At 35.4% G+C, this 15,478-nt stretch overlaps 1 protein-coding gene across 1 annotated transcript in view; it reads left to right on the top strand.

Annotated features, from left to right (window-relative positions):
- The window catches only part of RADX (RPA1 related single stranded DNA binding protein, X-linked), an 85,837-nt gene that overhangs the window by 55,126 nt on the left and 15,233 nt on the right, over window positions 1-15,478 (top strand). The window contains 1 exon segment of the mRNA XM_027963492.3: window positions 11,818-12,104. Within this exon segment, the coding sequence (XP_027819293.1) occupies window positions 11,818-12,104 (287 nt within the window).

Here is a 15,478-nt window from a genome sequence, read left to right as displayed (position 1 = left end):
CTAGTGGTATGCAGTACTATACTCTCTTGTGATGCAAGGCAGTGGCAGTGAGCCACACCTCCCAATCAATTATGCAGTCACAAAGGTAAACAACTGATACACTTTTAATCATTCTGTACCCAGACAAGCATTCTGATTTTCACTTTTAACATGGTATTCAATAAATCACATGAGATATACAGTGCTGCTGCTGCTGCTAAGTCGCTTCAGTCGTGTCCGACTCTGTACGACCCCATAGACGGCAGCCCACCAGGCTCCCCCGTCCCTGGGATTCTCCAGGCAAGAACACTGGAGTGGGCTGCCATTTCCCTCTCCAATGCATGAAAATGAAAAGTGAAAGTGAAGTCGCTCAGTCATGTCTGACTCTTAGCGACCCCATGGACTGCGGCCCACCAGGCTCCTCCATCCATGGGATTTTCCAGGCAAGAGGACTAGAGTGGGGTGCCATCGCCTTCTCCGTGGTGCTCTCTGGTAGATAGTAAAATGTAGTCAAAGTATATCAACTCATTCAAAATTTAGCACTGAGAAATAAAATATAATAAATGGGGCATTAAAACTTAGTTGTGTTCTCTTGGTTGTATTTACTTCATAAAGCAAGAAAGTACACCGTATCAGGGTTATATGAATCCTTAAAAGTCATTATCAGTGTCCCCTAAGAAAGGAGAAGGCACTGTTGGAATGACTTTCCTTGTGCATGCGTGCTCAGTCGTGTCCAGCTCTTTCCACCCTCCTCGGTCCATGAGATTTTCCAGGCAAGGATACTGCAGTGGATTGCCATTTCCTCCTCCAGGGAATCTTCCTGCCCCAGGGGCTGAACCCATGTCTCCTGCATTGGCAGGTGATTCTTTATCACTGAGCCACTGGGGAAGCCCATAGGAAAGACTACAATATTCATTATAATACTGTTATATCGATGAGGGCATGGCACACTATACAATCTATATGACTTTTATCTAAGGCCAATAAGTTGATGAAGAGTACAACTTATTGCCTCTGACATAATTTTTATAATATTCAGCTACTATCCACCATATTTAACATTATTGTCTTAGCCATCTGTTCCCTTTCTTTTCTCAGGCATCCTTTGATATTTCTTATGCTTTAATTTTTCATCTCTTTTTTTGCTTTCTCAGTTGGTACCCGTAGACATTGATACCCCCACTTCTGTCATTTAGGCCCTCACCTTTAAGACACTTAAGGCATACAAATGAATGATTGTATGTTCCAGTAAAAATTTTCTAAGCCACTTAAAAGAAATTCTATACAATATAATTTTAATGATGCTGTCAGAATTTGGAAAACTAGTTCTAATTTGTTTCAGATGAAAAACATCACTTTATAACACCATGTATTTTAAAGTATATGCTTCTGTGTGTGCTCAGTTGTTCAGTCATGTCTGACTCTGCAAGTCTATGGACTGTAGCCTGCCAAGCTCCTCTGTCCATGGAATTTTCCAAGCAAGAATACCAGAGTGGGTTGCCATTTCCTACTCCAGGGTATCTTCCCAACCCAGGGATCAAACACACATCTCCTGCATTGGCAGGCAGATTCTTTACCACTGTGCCACTTGGGAAGACCCTATTTAAAAGTATATATATACTGTTTAATGATCTCAAAATTCATGTTATTTAACTATTTTTATTTATTTAAATATCTCTCAGAGTTGATGTTATCAGTTTATTAATTTTTAGAAATAAACCATTTTCAATACTCAGAAAAAAGTTTTAATTACAACTATAAAACATGTTTTTATTTCCTGGAGTTCTTTAAAAGTCTTCCTTCATGAAAGCTTGTTCTTTGCATTCATTAAGAACTCATTCAGAAAATGAAGAATACTGCTATTGTAACAGACATTTCTATTGCTGAAGTAAGTTGAGCAGTATTATATAGTATTCTACAACATGACACTTCTGTTTTGCTTTATGCTTTTAGTTTTGGAACTACAACAGCAGAAAATACTCATCATAGAAATATAGTGAAAGGTTTTAAGAAGGAGGTCTTTGTTATAAGCGCAAGTTTCTCTCATAGCTTCAAAATAAGATGCTTCCTTTTCACTTATTTTTCTTTCAATAAACAATTATTGAATGGCTATTCTGTGGAGATACTAAAATAGATAAAGTCTATGTTTTTGTAGAGCGAATAGAATCGGTAGAGGAGATAAACTGAAAAGGCAGTAATTTTAATACAATGTGGTGAGTGGTATGATAATGTTTATTCTTAGTGCTATGACAGCATATATAAGGATTAGTGAACCTTGAGTAGAGATCAAGGATAGCTTCTTATAGAAAATAATGCTACAAGCTAAATTTTGAAGGCTGAATAAGCGTTAACCAGGCAAAGGAAAGGGGGGGATAAGGTTTTTCTGGCTGAAGGAAAAACGTGACGTTTTGAAGCAGCATGAGGCTTATAGAAAACTCTGAAATGAGGTTGGAGAGTTAGGCCAGTTTGTTTTCCAGAATATTTGAAGAAAGCAAACATGAAAGGAGGCCATTGAATAATTTAATTTATATTGTAGAGAAAGAAATATATATATATATCCATCTTTAGTGTCAACAAATTTAATAAAAGTTGAATACTTTCTTTTGTGTAATACTCCTTAAAAAAACATATAACTCTATTTCAGTATTTGAATTATGTTAGTATGGATATTTGTTCATAATTTGAATGTGTTTTCCAATTTGAATGCATTACATTTCTAATACATTACTTTCAAGAAACTAAACCTATAAACTTTCTAATTGTATTGGATTAGAGTAAATTCCAAATGGAACCAGTTTTCCCATTCAAGTCTGTTTTTATAACTGTTATCTTTTTTTAATCTTTTGCAGAATTCCTGTACCTCAACCAGAAACTTCTTCACAAACAAAAGGAAGTAAAGCAAGCATGCCAAGCTCCTCCCACTGTATGTTGCTTTGATAATGATGATGATTTGGGTTGTGCCTACCACTGGCATAATATAAGTACTTTAAATAGATATGTAGCTAGTTATTTTTATTTCTATTTTTATTTCTATTACCTTAAATCCTTGTCAAAAGTACTAGTCCCAAATTGTTCTGAATTTTGCACCAGTACAACACTTAATTCCCCGAGAAAAATGAATGCAAAAAAGCAAAATGGCTGTCTGAGCAGGCCTTACAAATAGCTGTGAAAAGAACAGAAGAGGAAAGCAAAGGAGAATAGGAAGGATATTCCCATTTGAATGCAGAGTTCCAAAGAATAGCAAGGAGAGAAAAGAAAGCCTTCCTCGGCGATCAATACAAAGAAATGGAGGAAAACAATAGAATGAGTAAAGACTAGAGATCTCTTAAAGAAAATTAGAAATACCAAGGGAGCATTTCACGCAAACATGGGCACAATAAAGGACAGAAATGGTATGGACCTAACAGAAGCAGAAGATATTAAGAAGAGGTGGCAAGAATACACAGAAGAACTGTACAAGAAAGATCTTCACGACCCAGATAATCACGAAGGTGTGATCACTCACACTCACCTAGAGCCAGACATCCTGGAATATGAAGTCAGGTGGGCCTTAGGAAGCATCACTACGAACAAAGCTAGTGTAGGTGATGGAATTCCAGTTGAGCTGTTTCAAATCCTGAAAGATGATGCTGTGAAAGTGCTGCACTCAATATGCCAGCAAATTTGGAAAACTCAGCAGTGGCCAGAGGACTGGAAAAGGTCAGTTTTCATTCCAATCCCAAAGAAAGACAATGCCAAAGAATGCTCAAACTACTGCACAATTGCACTCATCTCACATGCTAGTAAAGTAATGCTCAAAATTCTCCAAGCCAGGCTTCAGCAGTATGTGAACCATGAACTTCCAGATGTTCAAGCTGGTTTTAGAAAAGGCAGAGGAACCAGAGATCAAATTGCCAGCATCTGCTGGATCATCAAAAAAAGCAAGGGAGTTCTGGAAAAACATCTATTTCTGCTTTATTGACTATGCCAAACCCTTTGACTTTGTGGATCACAATAAACTGTGGAAAATTCTGAAAGAGATGGGAATACCAGACCACCTGACCTGCCTCTTGAGAAACCTGTATGCAGGTCAGGAAGCAACAGTTAGAACTGGATATGGAACAACAGACTGGTTCCAAATAGGAAAAGGAGTACACCAAGGCTGTATATTGTCACCCTGCTTATTTAACTTTTATGCAGAGTACATCATGAGAAATTCTGAGCTGGAGGAAGCACAAGCTGGAATCAAGATTGCTGGGAGAAATATCAATAACCTCAGATATGCAGATGACACCACCCTGATGGCAGAAAGTGAAGAACTAAAGAGCTTCTTGATGAAAGTGAAAGAGGAGAGTGAAAAAGTTGGCTTAAAGCTCAACATTCAGAAAACGAAGATCATGGCATCCAATCCCAGCACTTCATGGCAAATAGACGGGGAAACAGTCTAAACAGTGGCTGACTTTATTTTTTGGGGCTCCAAAATCACTGCGGATGGTGATTGCAGCCATGAAATTAAAAGACGCTTAATCCTTGGAAGGAAAGTTATGACCAACCTAGACAGCATATTAAAAAGCAGAGACATAATTTTCCCAACAAAGGTCCGTCTAGTCAAGGCTATGGTTTTTCCAGTGGTCATGTACGGATGTGAGAGTTGGACTATAAAGAAGGCTGAGGGCCGAAGAATTAATGCTTTTGAACTGTGGTGTTGGAGAAGACTCTTGAGAGTCCCTTGGACTCCAGGGAGATCCAACCAGTCCATCCTAAAGGAGATCAGTCCTTGGTGTTCATTGGAGGGCCTGATGTTGAAGCTGAAACTCCAATACTTTGGCCACCTGATGCAAAGAGCTGACTCATTGGAAAAGACCCTGATGCTGGGAACGATTGAGGGCAGGAGAAGAAGGGGATGACAGAGGATGAGATGTTTGGATGGTATCACTGACACAGTGGACATGGGTTTGGGTAGACTCCAGAAGTTGGTGATGGACAGGGAGGCCTGGCGTGCTGCGGTTCACGGGGTCACAAAGTGTCAGATACAACTGAGTAACTGAACTGAACTGAACAACACTTAGTAAATTTGTTCCCTGGTAGTACATTCCTTCAGATGTACTATTTTTAATTAACAGAAGAATGAAGTAGGAAGTTTAATTTTTATTTGACAATAGCCATAGTTAAAACTTAAAAGATAGCTGTAGTTTCAGGTTTTGGGTTTTTTTTTCCTGAAGTGACATCATGACACAAATTTAGTTCTGGCAGGGTATCCTTAAAGTGAGTTTGTTTAAAGCAGATCTTATAAGGGGTCGTCTCTGTAGACATTTTAATACTTCAGACCCTTCTAGCTTTATGAGTTATTCTTATTTGAGAATTGACTTCTAGTCAGTCTGACAGATTAAGAACCCACAAAGGGATTTGGATTGTACTCCCCCCACCAAATAAAAGATAGAAAATAAGAGGGAAATCATTATAGTATAAATATATAACCAAGTTGAAAGCAAGAATTAAAAATCCCTAAGTGGCAGAAACAAAAAAGATTAAGTGGTGAATAGGAACTAAAACTAAAACTGCTCATGGACATTTAAGAACTAGAGGCCTAAATGGTCATAGACTGAGGTGTAATAACCACTTAGAAAACAGAGTCCAGAGCACAGGCCTCTTGCATCTGAAGTAGAACCAATATAAACCTGAAAGGTTATTAATGGTCAGATAAATTATTGCCATCAACATGGGGAAGTATCAAGGAGCTTACTGTATTCCCTGGACAATGAATAGGAAAAATTGCATTGACTTAGTACCCACTGAGTTGAATTAGAAAATCATTGTTAAATATCAAATTCTTTCTCACTGGTCTATATGTCTATATGTATGGTCTATATATCACAGTACATACATATAGTACATCACAGTATTTTGATTACTGTAGCTTTGTATCAGGTTTTAAAATTGGTGTGTGTGAGCTCTCCAACTTTGTCCCTGTTGTTCAAGATTGCTTTAGCGTTGAGGACACTTGTAATTCCATATGAATTTAAGGATCCATTTGACCCATTTCTGCAAAATAAGCTTTTGGGATTTTGATATGGGTTGCATTGAGTCTGCAGGTAGTTTGAATAGTATTGATGTCTTAATAATATTAACTCTTCTAGTCCATGAACATGAGATTTCTTTCTGTTCATTTTTAGGTATTCTTTAATTTATTTCAACAATGTTTTGTAGTTTTCAGTATAGAAGTCTTTCACCTCCTTGCTTAAATTTTATTCCTAGGTATTTTCTTCTTTTAGTTGCTATTTTAAATGGAATAGCCTTTTAAATTTTCTTTTGAATCTCTTTACTTGCTATAGGTCTATGGAGAATTTTTTTCCTTTTTTTCTTTTGAATGAGTTTCGGTATTTTTTTTTGCTTTTATGAATTTGTTTCATCTCAGTTTTCTAATTTATGGTGTATGATTGTTCATAGTATTCTATTTTAATCCTTTTTATCTCTGTAATGAATCACACTGTATTTCTGAATTTAGTTATTTATGTCTTCACTCGTTGGGTCTGTAGAGGTGACGATTATCAATTTTGTTGGCCTTTACATAGGATAAGCTTTTGGTTTCTTAGATTCTATTATGTTTTTTATTCTCTATTTCATTTATATTTACTTTAAGCATAATTACTTCTGTCACTCCTAGTTCCTTTAAGTTTAATGTTACATTATTGAATGATATCTTATTTAATATCAGTATTTATGTTATAAATTTCCCTCTGGTCACTACTTTCACTGAATCCTATAAGTTTTTATGTTGTATTTTCATTTTTGTTCATGTACCATAATACTATACCTCAGGGTTGGTTGGTTGGTTGTTTTTTAATTTGTGTGAACAGAGGCAACTCAGTCACTCTATATGTCAACCTGCTCATCTCTGAAATTGACATTGAGCTTCCCAGATGGCTCAGTGGTAAAGAATCAGCTGCCAGTGCAGGAGATGCGGGTTCAATCCCTGGGTCGAGAAGGTCCCCTGGAGGAGGAAATGGCAACGCACTCCAGTATTCTTGTCTGGGAAATTCCATGGATAGAGGAGCCTGGTTGGCTACAGTCCATGGGGTGGCAAAGAGTTGGATGGGACTCAGCGACTGGCATGCACTCAAAAGGGATGATAGCATTCCTTTATTTTTTATTTACTTCATAAAATTAGCCTAAGACTTTTTTTTATTTTACTTTATTTTACTTTACAATACTGTTTTGGTTTTGCCATACATCAACATGGATCCACGAAAGTACTTTTTAAACTGTAAATGTTTCTCAGAGTTGTCACATTTGTATAGCATCCCTCTACAGAAAAAATCTGGAAACTAAGTAAAAATAATCAGTTAATTCTTATAGATTATGTGAGTATAAACCCTTGGATGTGTTACCATATAAATGATTGGTTTAATTTTTTACTTTTTTTGAATCTATATGATTTTTATAATATTTTGCCCAGGCTTATAGATAATTGCCTTTAATTTCTCTTTATTTTTTCTTGGTTATTATCAATATTTAAAATATATTGATAACTTTTAGCTATTCAGAGCAAGCAAACCTTAAAGAAACTGATAATTAAATTTAAACAGTCACAATTGTTAAAAAAAAAAAGAGAGAAATGTAACTAGAGTGCAAGCAAAAGATCAAATCTTATTCAGTTGGTGTAGTGTCCCAAACCCCCAACATGGCATTTCTGTTAACAAGATAGTTTCTCAAGAAGTGTCCAATACATGAAGTTGATCATGGTTCTTCCTAATTTACAAAACTCTTTTACGTTTTTTCTTTTTTAAATTGAGGTATAATTAGCATATAATATTATATTAATTTCAGGTGTACAGCATAATGATTTGGTATTTGTATGTATAGCAGAATGATTACCACAGTAAGTCTAGTTAGCATTCATTACCATACATAGTTAAAAAATTTTGTTTTCTTGTGATGAAAAAGATCTACTCTTAGTAAGTTTCAGATATGCAGTCTGGTATTAACTATAGTCACCAAGCTGTACATTCCACCTCCATGACTTATTTATTTTATAACTTTTGACCCACTTCACCCACCCCCTCACAAACTCTTGTTTCTGGCAACCATCAGTATGTTTTCTGTATCTGTGAGCTTATTTTTTTGACTGGTCTTTTTTTATTCCACATATAAGTAAGATCATATAATATTTGTGTTTGTCTGACTTACTTCACTTAGCATAGTGTCCTCAAGATTCATCCAAGTTAAGATTTCCCTTTGACTGAATAATATTCCTTTGTATATATACCACATTTTCTTTATACATTCATTCATTGATGGGCACTTAGGTTGTTTTCAGGTCTTGGCTATTGTAAATAATGCTACAGTGGACATGGGGGTATATATATCTTTATGAGTTAGTGTTTTTCATTTCTTTGGATAAATACCCACTAGTGGAATTGCTGGATCATATTGTTTTTCTATTTTTATATTTTTGAGGAACCTCCACACCGTTATTCATAGTGGCTGTACCAATTTACATTCCCACGGTGCATAAGGGTTGACTTTTTTCCACATGCTCACCAGTACTTGTTTATTCTTGTATTTTTGATAATATCCATATTAACAGGTGTGAGATGATACCTTGTGGGTTTTATTTGCATTTTCCTAGTAATAATGTTAAACATCTTTTTATGTACCTGTATGCCAACTGTATGCCTTTGGGAAAATGTCTGTTCAGATCCTCTGCCCCCTTTTTAATCATATTGCTTATTTTTGTTTACTGAGGTAAACAAATTATTTATATATTTGGATATTAATCCCATATCAGATATATGATTTGCAGTCATTTTCTCCCATTCAGTAGGTTGCCTTTCCATTGTGTTGATGGTTTCCTTTGCCATGCAGAAGCTTTCTAGTTTTACATAGTCCCATTTGTGTTATTATATTTTGGGTTTAATGAATGAATTGGATCTATATGTGTTAACAAGGTTACTAATGTATTCCCAGATATATTTCATGTTAGTTTTGGAAATTATTATGTGTGTAAATTCAAAAGTACATATTTTGTGAATATATAGCTAATTTGTGTATGCAATTTGATTGTGTTAGGTATTTTGAAGATTACAGAGTTTAACATCTTATCCTTTGTATCTGGTAACAGAAATAAATGAGACATATACTGAAAAGCTAGCAATGAACAATGATAGTACTACTGAGATCATAAGACATTATAAGTAGCTTCTGACTTACACAGTCCTTTAAAGTCCATTATATGTTTGCTACCAAGCACAGACCTGATCACTGACTGGAATACCCTGTTTTTTTTTTCCAGTCTTATAGATCTTGCACCAGTATGGGGTCATTGAAGGCAAGCAGGAAAGAGGCAAAGGAAATAGCTCTTCCCACTCCCGTATGCCTTCATATACCCCTACCTGTCACTCTTATCCACACAATGAAATGCTTAGTGTCGATTCAGTGAAGAAACAAAATCACCACACATACACATTTATACAATGACCTTTTTCAATTCACAACCTAAATATGGTCTTCTGAAATTTTTCTTCATTAAAATATATATCCACTCTCATCAGGAATAAGGGTAAAATGATTCACTAAAATAAGAATGATTACTATAATTCTGATAAATAATTCTATATATATGTATAATTTTGCTAGGTAATTAAGCTGTATCTTAGTTATGTGCATATGTGCGTGCTCAGTCATTTCAGTCATCTCTGACTCTTGGTGACGCTATGGACTGCAGCCCACCAGGCTCCTTTGTCCATGGGACTCTCCAGGCAAGAATACTAGAGTGGGTTGCCATGCCCTCCAGGGGATCTTCCCAACCCAGGGATCGAACCTGGGTCTTCTGCTTTGGAAGTGGATTCTTTACCACTGAGCCACCAGGAAGGCCATCTTAGTTATGTATTGTGCCTAAAGCATAATGTGTTTTGTATGGTAATATTAGTAATATTCAAGCTAAAAATTAAAGAATTATAGTATATGATTTTCCATTTTTAGAAAAACCTGAACTCTAGATACATTTTGTCTCTTTCTTAATTATTGCCCTTGAAATCTTAGTATTCATAACCAGGGACTGCCAGTATCTCCTGTACTGATTTCATACCCATTTGTATTAATTTTGAAACATAATTACATATTATATGTAACACAGTTACAGTCCCAAGTTAATAAATTAAAAAACAATTCATGATTTTTTTCAGAAGATCTTTTTCACGTGAGCTTTAAACCTTGCCAGTTCTTAACACTCAAATGAGAATATAAGCACAGAAAATAGACTATCAGACTTATTCCTGACAGTGTGAATTAGAGGATTTTTTTTCCTATGGAGTAGATGAAATTATTTAATTTTTCAAAATTGGAATGGCCTATAACTTGTTCTTTGCATAATATATTTTAGAACAAATCAGTCAGGAATTCTCACTATATTGGGTTGTAATATCTACTTATTGCTGATCTGATTATGTACTTTTATTGGTTTAGATAAGAGGAATTCATTTCTAGAAGATAAAGGGATTAAATCCATTGCCCAATCTCCAGTTTAGTCCTATTAGAGTTTTCCTCTTGGCTTTTATTGAGTCTTTTCCTTTTCACATGTGATTATATGTTCTGTCCTTTTTGTTATCAAGTGGTATTACAAGGAAGTTAAGTGTGTTCATCAACTAAATTTTGAGAATTAAAAAGAAACTCTTTTGTAATATTGCAGTATTTGAAATTCCTGGTAAGAAGTTTAACTTCTTCATCTTCTCTCAAAATTCAGTCTAGTATTTTACCTCGTAATAAATGTTCAGTCTCTGTCTAGGGTTAAGAAACCAAGAAAGTAGTCTAGGGATATGGAATAAAGTCCAAAAGCAGAAGTGATATATTAACCACACTGAAACCTTGCTGTTGAAACACCCTTCTGTCTCAGCAAGGTCTTTTATATTAGGAAAATAATGAACTCCAAGGCACGAGCAGCATACAATGAAGCAATTCAGCAACCTTATTAAACTTAGGAATGGAGTTCTGAAAAAACAACTTGGTTCAGGTTGTCTGAGCTAGCAGAACTGACAAAGTGAGAAGATCTGGCTTTTTAACTGATTCTACTCTAAGTCTTCAGATTCCAGTGTATATTATTCAATTAAAATGTTACTTTACCAAACTCCTTAGTTCAGTATCTGGTACATAATAGGTGTTGCTGAGTGAATAACTATCACAGTGTGTAAGAGATAAATTATATTCTGCCTTAGAAACTAAATACGTTAAGCAAGTTGTACATAAATGATAAATGGACTTGATGACAGAGAACAATCATGAGTTGAAGTGGTCTTTCAATTTAGTTCCCTCTTTGTTTTTCATATGTTATTTATATCTGAAAGGAATATCATATAAATGGTCCTTTTGAAAGAGTGTTATATCCAAGAAATAGACTATATTTTGTATTTGTTCAGGGTACTTTTAGCAAAAGTTAACAAAATTTATTTTAAGCTTACCTTCCACAAGTAGTGAGGAGTGGTTCAATCTCTAAATGTTGATATTCTCATGAATTTGACTTAACTTGAATTTATCACTGAAAATACAAGGAATGTTTGTTTGTTTAAGAGCATTTAGGAAAGATAGAAAAAGTATAAAGAAGATAATTAAAAATCTCATTAATTCCAGCAACAGAGAAAATATTTTTAATACTTTGGAGTAAAAGTTTATTTTGAAGGTGAATTTTAGTTCATTCCTCACTTTAATAACATTTATCTTTTGGACATTCAGTTTATGTTTTCTAGGCAGCTGTTTGATTTTTACAGTTATTTAAGCTATTTCTTATTAATCTGCTGCTTTGTACTGAATTACCTGATTTCATTAGTTTATAGGTCAGTTGTGTTTATCTCATTGTTTCTTTAGCAGGTCGAGAAAACGCCATAGCTTCATAGTGAGAGCCAAAAAAACTATAAGTGATAAATGGGAAAGTCAGCTGTGGAAAGACAAGAAGTTCAGCTTGATAGATCACCCGCATTACAGCCAGGTTTATCCTGAAAGTATTCCACGAAAATTTAGTTTCGAGCACAGACATCTTCTTGGTCGGCAGTTTAATTCTCAGCCTGCAAAATACATACCCTCAGAAGGAAGGGTCCCAAAACTTGATAATTTTAAGAGCGCCCGAAGCCTTGGACATTCTGAATTAACCATCTTAGGTAAGTCGCATGTTCTTTTCTTAGAATATTTCTGTCTCCTTGTGCTTTGTTGCTCAGTCATGTCCAACTCTTTGTGAGCCCATGGACTGGAACCTGCTAAGCCTCTCTGTCCATGAAATTCTCCAGGCCAGAATACTGGAGAGGGTTACCATGCCCTCCTGCAGGGGATCTTCCCAAGTCAGGGATCCAACCCAGGTCTCCCACATTGCAGGTGGACTCTTTACCATTTGAGCCACCAGGAAAGCCCTTGTGAATGTTATTTACTTGACATAATTTAAATACAGATGATATGATTTTGCTTAAAAAAAAGCAAACAAACGCTCCACCTCCACCTATCCAAAAAAAAGTTCAACCCAAAGAGAGCTCCTGTTTGGCTCAAACCAAAGGAATGGGAACACATCCTAGAATACATGAAGCTTTAATTGTGGGCTTTTAAATATTGGCAAATCCTTGGAAAGTATTTGAGGAGAGAAGACTGGGAACCAAGGGAACTTTTCTATCCCCTGACTGACTCTAAAATCGATTCTCTTCTCCTTTAGCCACCACTTTCTTGCTCATCTTCTCTGCCTCTCTTTCTGGGTGCATCTGAACCACGGAAGCGTAAAATGTCAGTTCAAGAGAAAGGGATAATTAAGAGAAGATCCTATGAACTTCTGTCTGTTTAGCCTGTGAAGAAAATAAAATTCTCAAGTAACTTAGGTTGAAAAGAAACAAGCTACTGAAAAAAACTATCTTGTTTTTTCTCTTTTCTTGGCCATGCCACACAGCATGCAGGATCTTCGTTCCCTACCAGGGATTGAAACCGAGCCCCCTACAGTGGAAACTCGAAGTCTTAACCACTGGACCCCCCAGGAAGTCCCCAAACTATATTGTCTGATAAGTGACAATAAACTTATTTTCTTAGGTTGTTCTAAACTGACATGTAGCTATGGAACTTATAAAAATTTAAAGTCAACACATTGTTAAACTTCATTTTTAAATTTTGTTTCTCGTGAATGAAAACTGTGCACAAAAATTAATTATCTAGAGATACTCTCTAGATCAAGGGAAATTTTTTATTTGTACTTGAAAGGAAGATCTGATTACCTTAAGTGAAAGAATGATGAAATGCCATTAGCAAATTAATTTAATGCCTGAAAGAAAATGTATTTCATAGATTTTTATATCTCTAGTACTGGAATGAATTACCTTGACCTTTATCAAGATTCCTTTTTCCCTCTTACTCTCTCCCACTCTTCTTCCCTACCTCCTCACATATAAATATTACATCCATGTGATTGTGTCTATGTATATAATTTATGAAAAGTATGAATTCCCACTGACTGTTAAGACAGTCTCAGATCTAAGTTTCAAATGCTTCTTTTTATTAGACTGCATTGCTTGGTCTCTTTGGGTAGTTTATCTATCTTAGTTTTATATCCAGGAAATAATAATTACAGCAGAGATTTCCCATACAAGAAGTAACCATGAAAATCATGAGTTCATTTGCAGTCATAGAAATTGAATATTTTTCTTCTTTTCAACATGTTACTGATCCTCTAAACATTTCAGCTATCTTATGTATCACCGAAAAGCAAGAATCAGATGTAAAGGAGGCTAATTTGTTGTTATACTTAACCAGCTGTAATTCATGTTAGAATTGGACTGCTTTATATCCTACCATTTTTCAAGGGCGTAAGTGGATTTACAGGGATAAAAACATTGAAAAATAAGCTACATGTGGATTAAATAAAACAGAACATTTTAAATAAAACAGAAAAAGTAAGTATTACTAGGTGCCTGTAAATAACAAATTACCAGCATTCAGTAGTAATTTTCTGTGAGTTTTCTTGCAGGAAGGGAGAAAAGGGATTGTTCCTGATGAGGTACTTAGTTTCAAAGATAAAAGAAGCCTGGATATCTTCTAGTCTTACCTACTGGATAGGTAAAAGTCAGGCCATGATTAGAAATCATGTCTTAATCCTTTACCCTTATAATGTCCCTCCCCCTTCTCTCTTCCCCCTTCCCATAACAACTAGTTTGTTCTCTATATCTGTGAGTCTGCCTCTTTTTTGTTATACTCACTAGTTTGTTTTATTTTTTAGATTCCACATATAAGCAATATCATATAGTATTTGTCTTTCTCTGTCTGACTTATTTCACTTAATATAATGCTCTGCAAGTCCATCCATGTTGCGGCAAATGGCAATTTTTTATCTTTTTTATGACTGAGTAGTATTCTATTGTGCATGTATACCACTCTCCTTTATCCATTCATCTGTTGATGGTCACTTATCTTGCGTCCATATCTTGGCAGTTATCAGTAATGCTGCTGTGAACATTGGGGTGCATGTATCTTTGCAAATTAGTGGGGGGTTTTTATATATATAGCCAGGAGTCATATGGTAGCTCCATTTTTACTTTTTAATGATGGCTGATCCAACAGGTGTGAGGTGATACTTCACTGCTCTGCTGTTTTAGTGTGAAAGCAGTCATAGACAATGTGTAAGTGAGTGTGCCTAACTATGTTTAACTAAAACTTTATTTATAGACAGTTGAATTTGAATTGCATGTAATTTTCATGTATCAAGAAATATTCTTTTTTTTTTCCAACCATTTAAAATGAAAAACAAGTTTCCTAGGCCATGGATTCTTCAAAACCAGGTAGAAGCTACATTTGATCCCTGCTCCCAGCTCATAGTTTGCTGACCCCTATTCTAGATCCCTGTTTTCAGATATAACTGGCTAAACCAATGAAGGCAGATAAGTCTGAATGATTTTTAAAGTTCTTCTGACATGAAGAGTGTACAGCCTACACTGATACTACCTTCTAGTAGTTTATTATCCTTCAGCTTTATCTTGCTGATCTCTAGAGGGCCCAGTAATTTTGAAGTGTCTTATTTTGGGAGCCAGAAAGGTTATTCAGACCATAATCCCATTACTTGGTCGTTAGCTTTGACTGGTCTAGGGTGAATCATTATTGAAAATACTGCACAGAATTATTAATCTTCCTTCCCACAATTCCAATGGCTCCCAACAACCAGTTGGGTACTGTGGCAATATCAGAAACCTATCCCAAAAGTACCAATTCTTGTGTTAATAATTCTCGTTACGCCATCTTACTTGACTCAAATAAGTAGATAGTATGTGCTAAAATCTCAGCTCATTGCCTATTACATAATAACACACTTCAAAGAGAAGATATTTGAATGAAGTAAGATGAAATTTTCAATACATTTAGCCCAAGTATAAGCTTTTTAATCTGTTCGTCAATTTTAAGAATTATTTCTCACTTAAAATATTAAGAAGATACTTCTCAAAAGCTTGATTGGACTCAAAGATGGCATTAGTACATCATTGATTCTGCAAACACTAATTTATTAATAGTTGCTCAT

Source organism: Ovis aries, chromosome X, assembly GCF_016772045.2.
Source record: "Ovis aries strain OAR_USU_Benz2616 breed Rambouillet chromosome X, ARS-UI_Ramb_v3.0, whole genome shotgun sequence".
NCBI classification, from domain to species: Eukaryota; Metazoa; Chordata; class Mammalia; order Artiodactyla; family Bovidae; genus Ovis; species Ovis aries.
The sequence above is the reverse complement of the archived record's forward strand: the minus strand, read 5'-3'. Positions and strand labels throughout refer to the sequence as shown.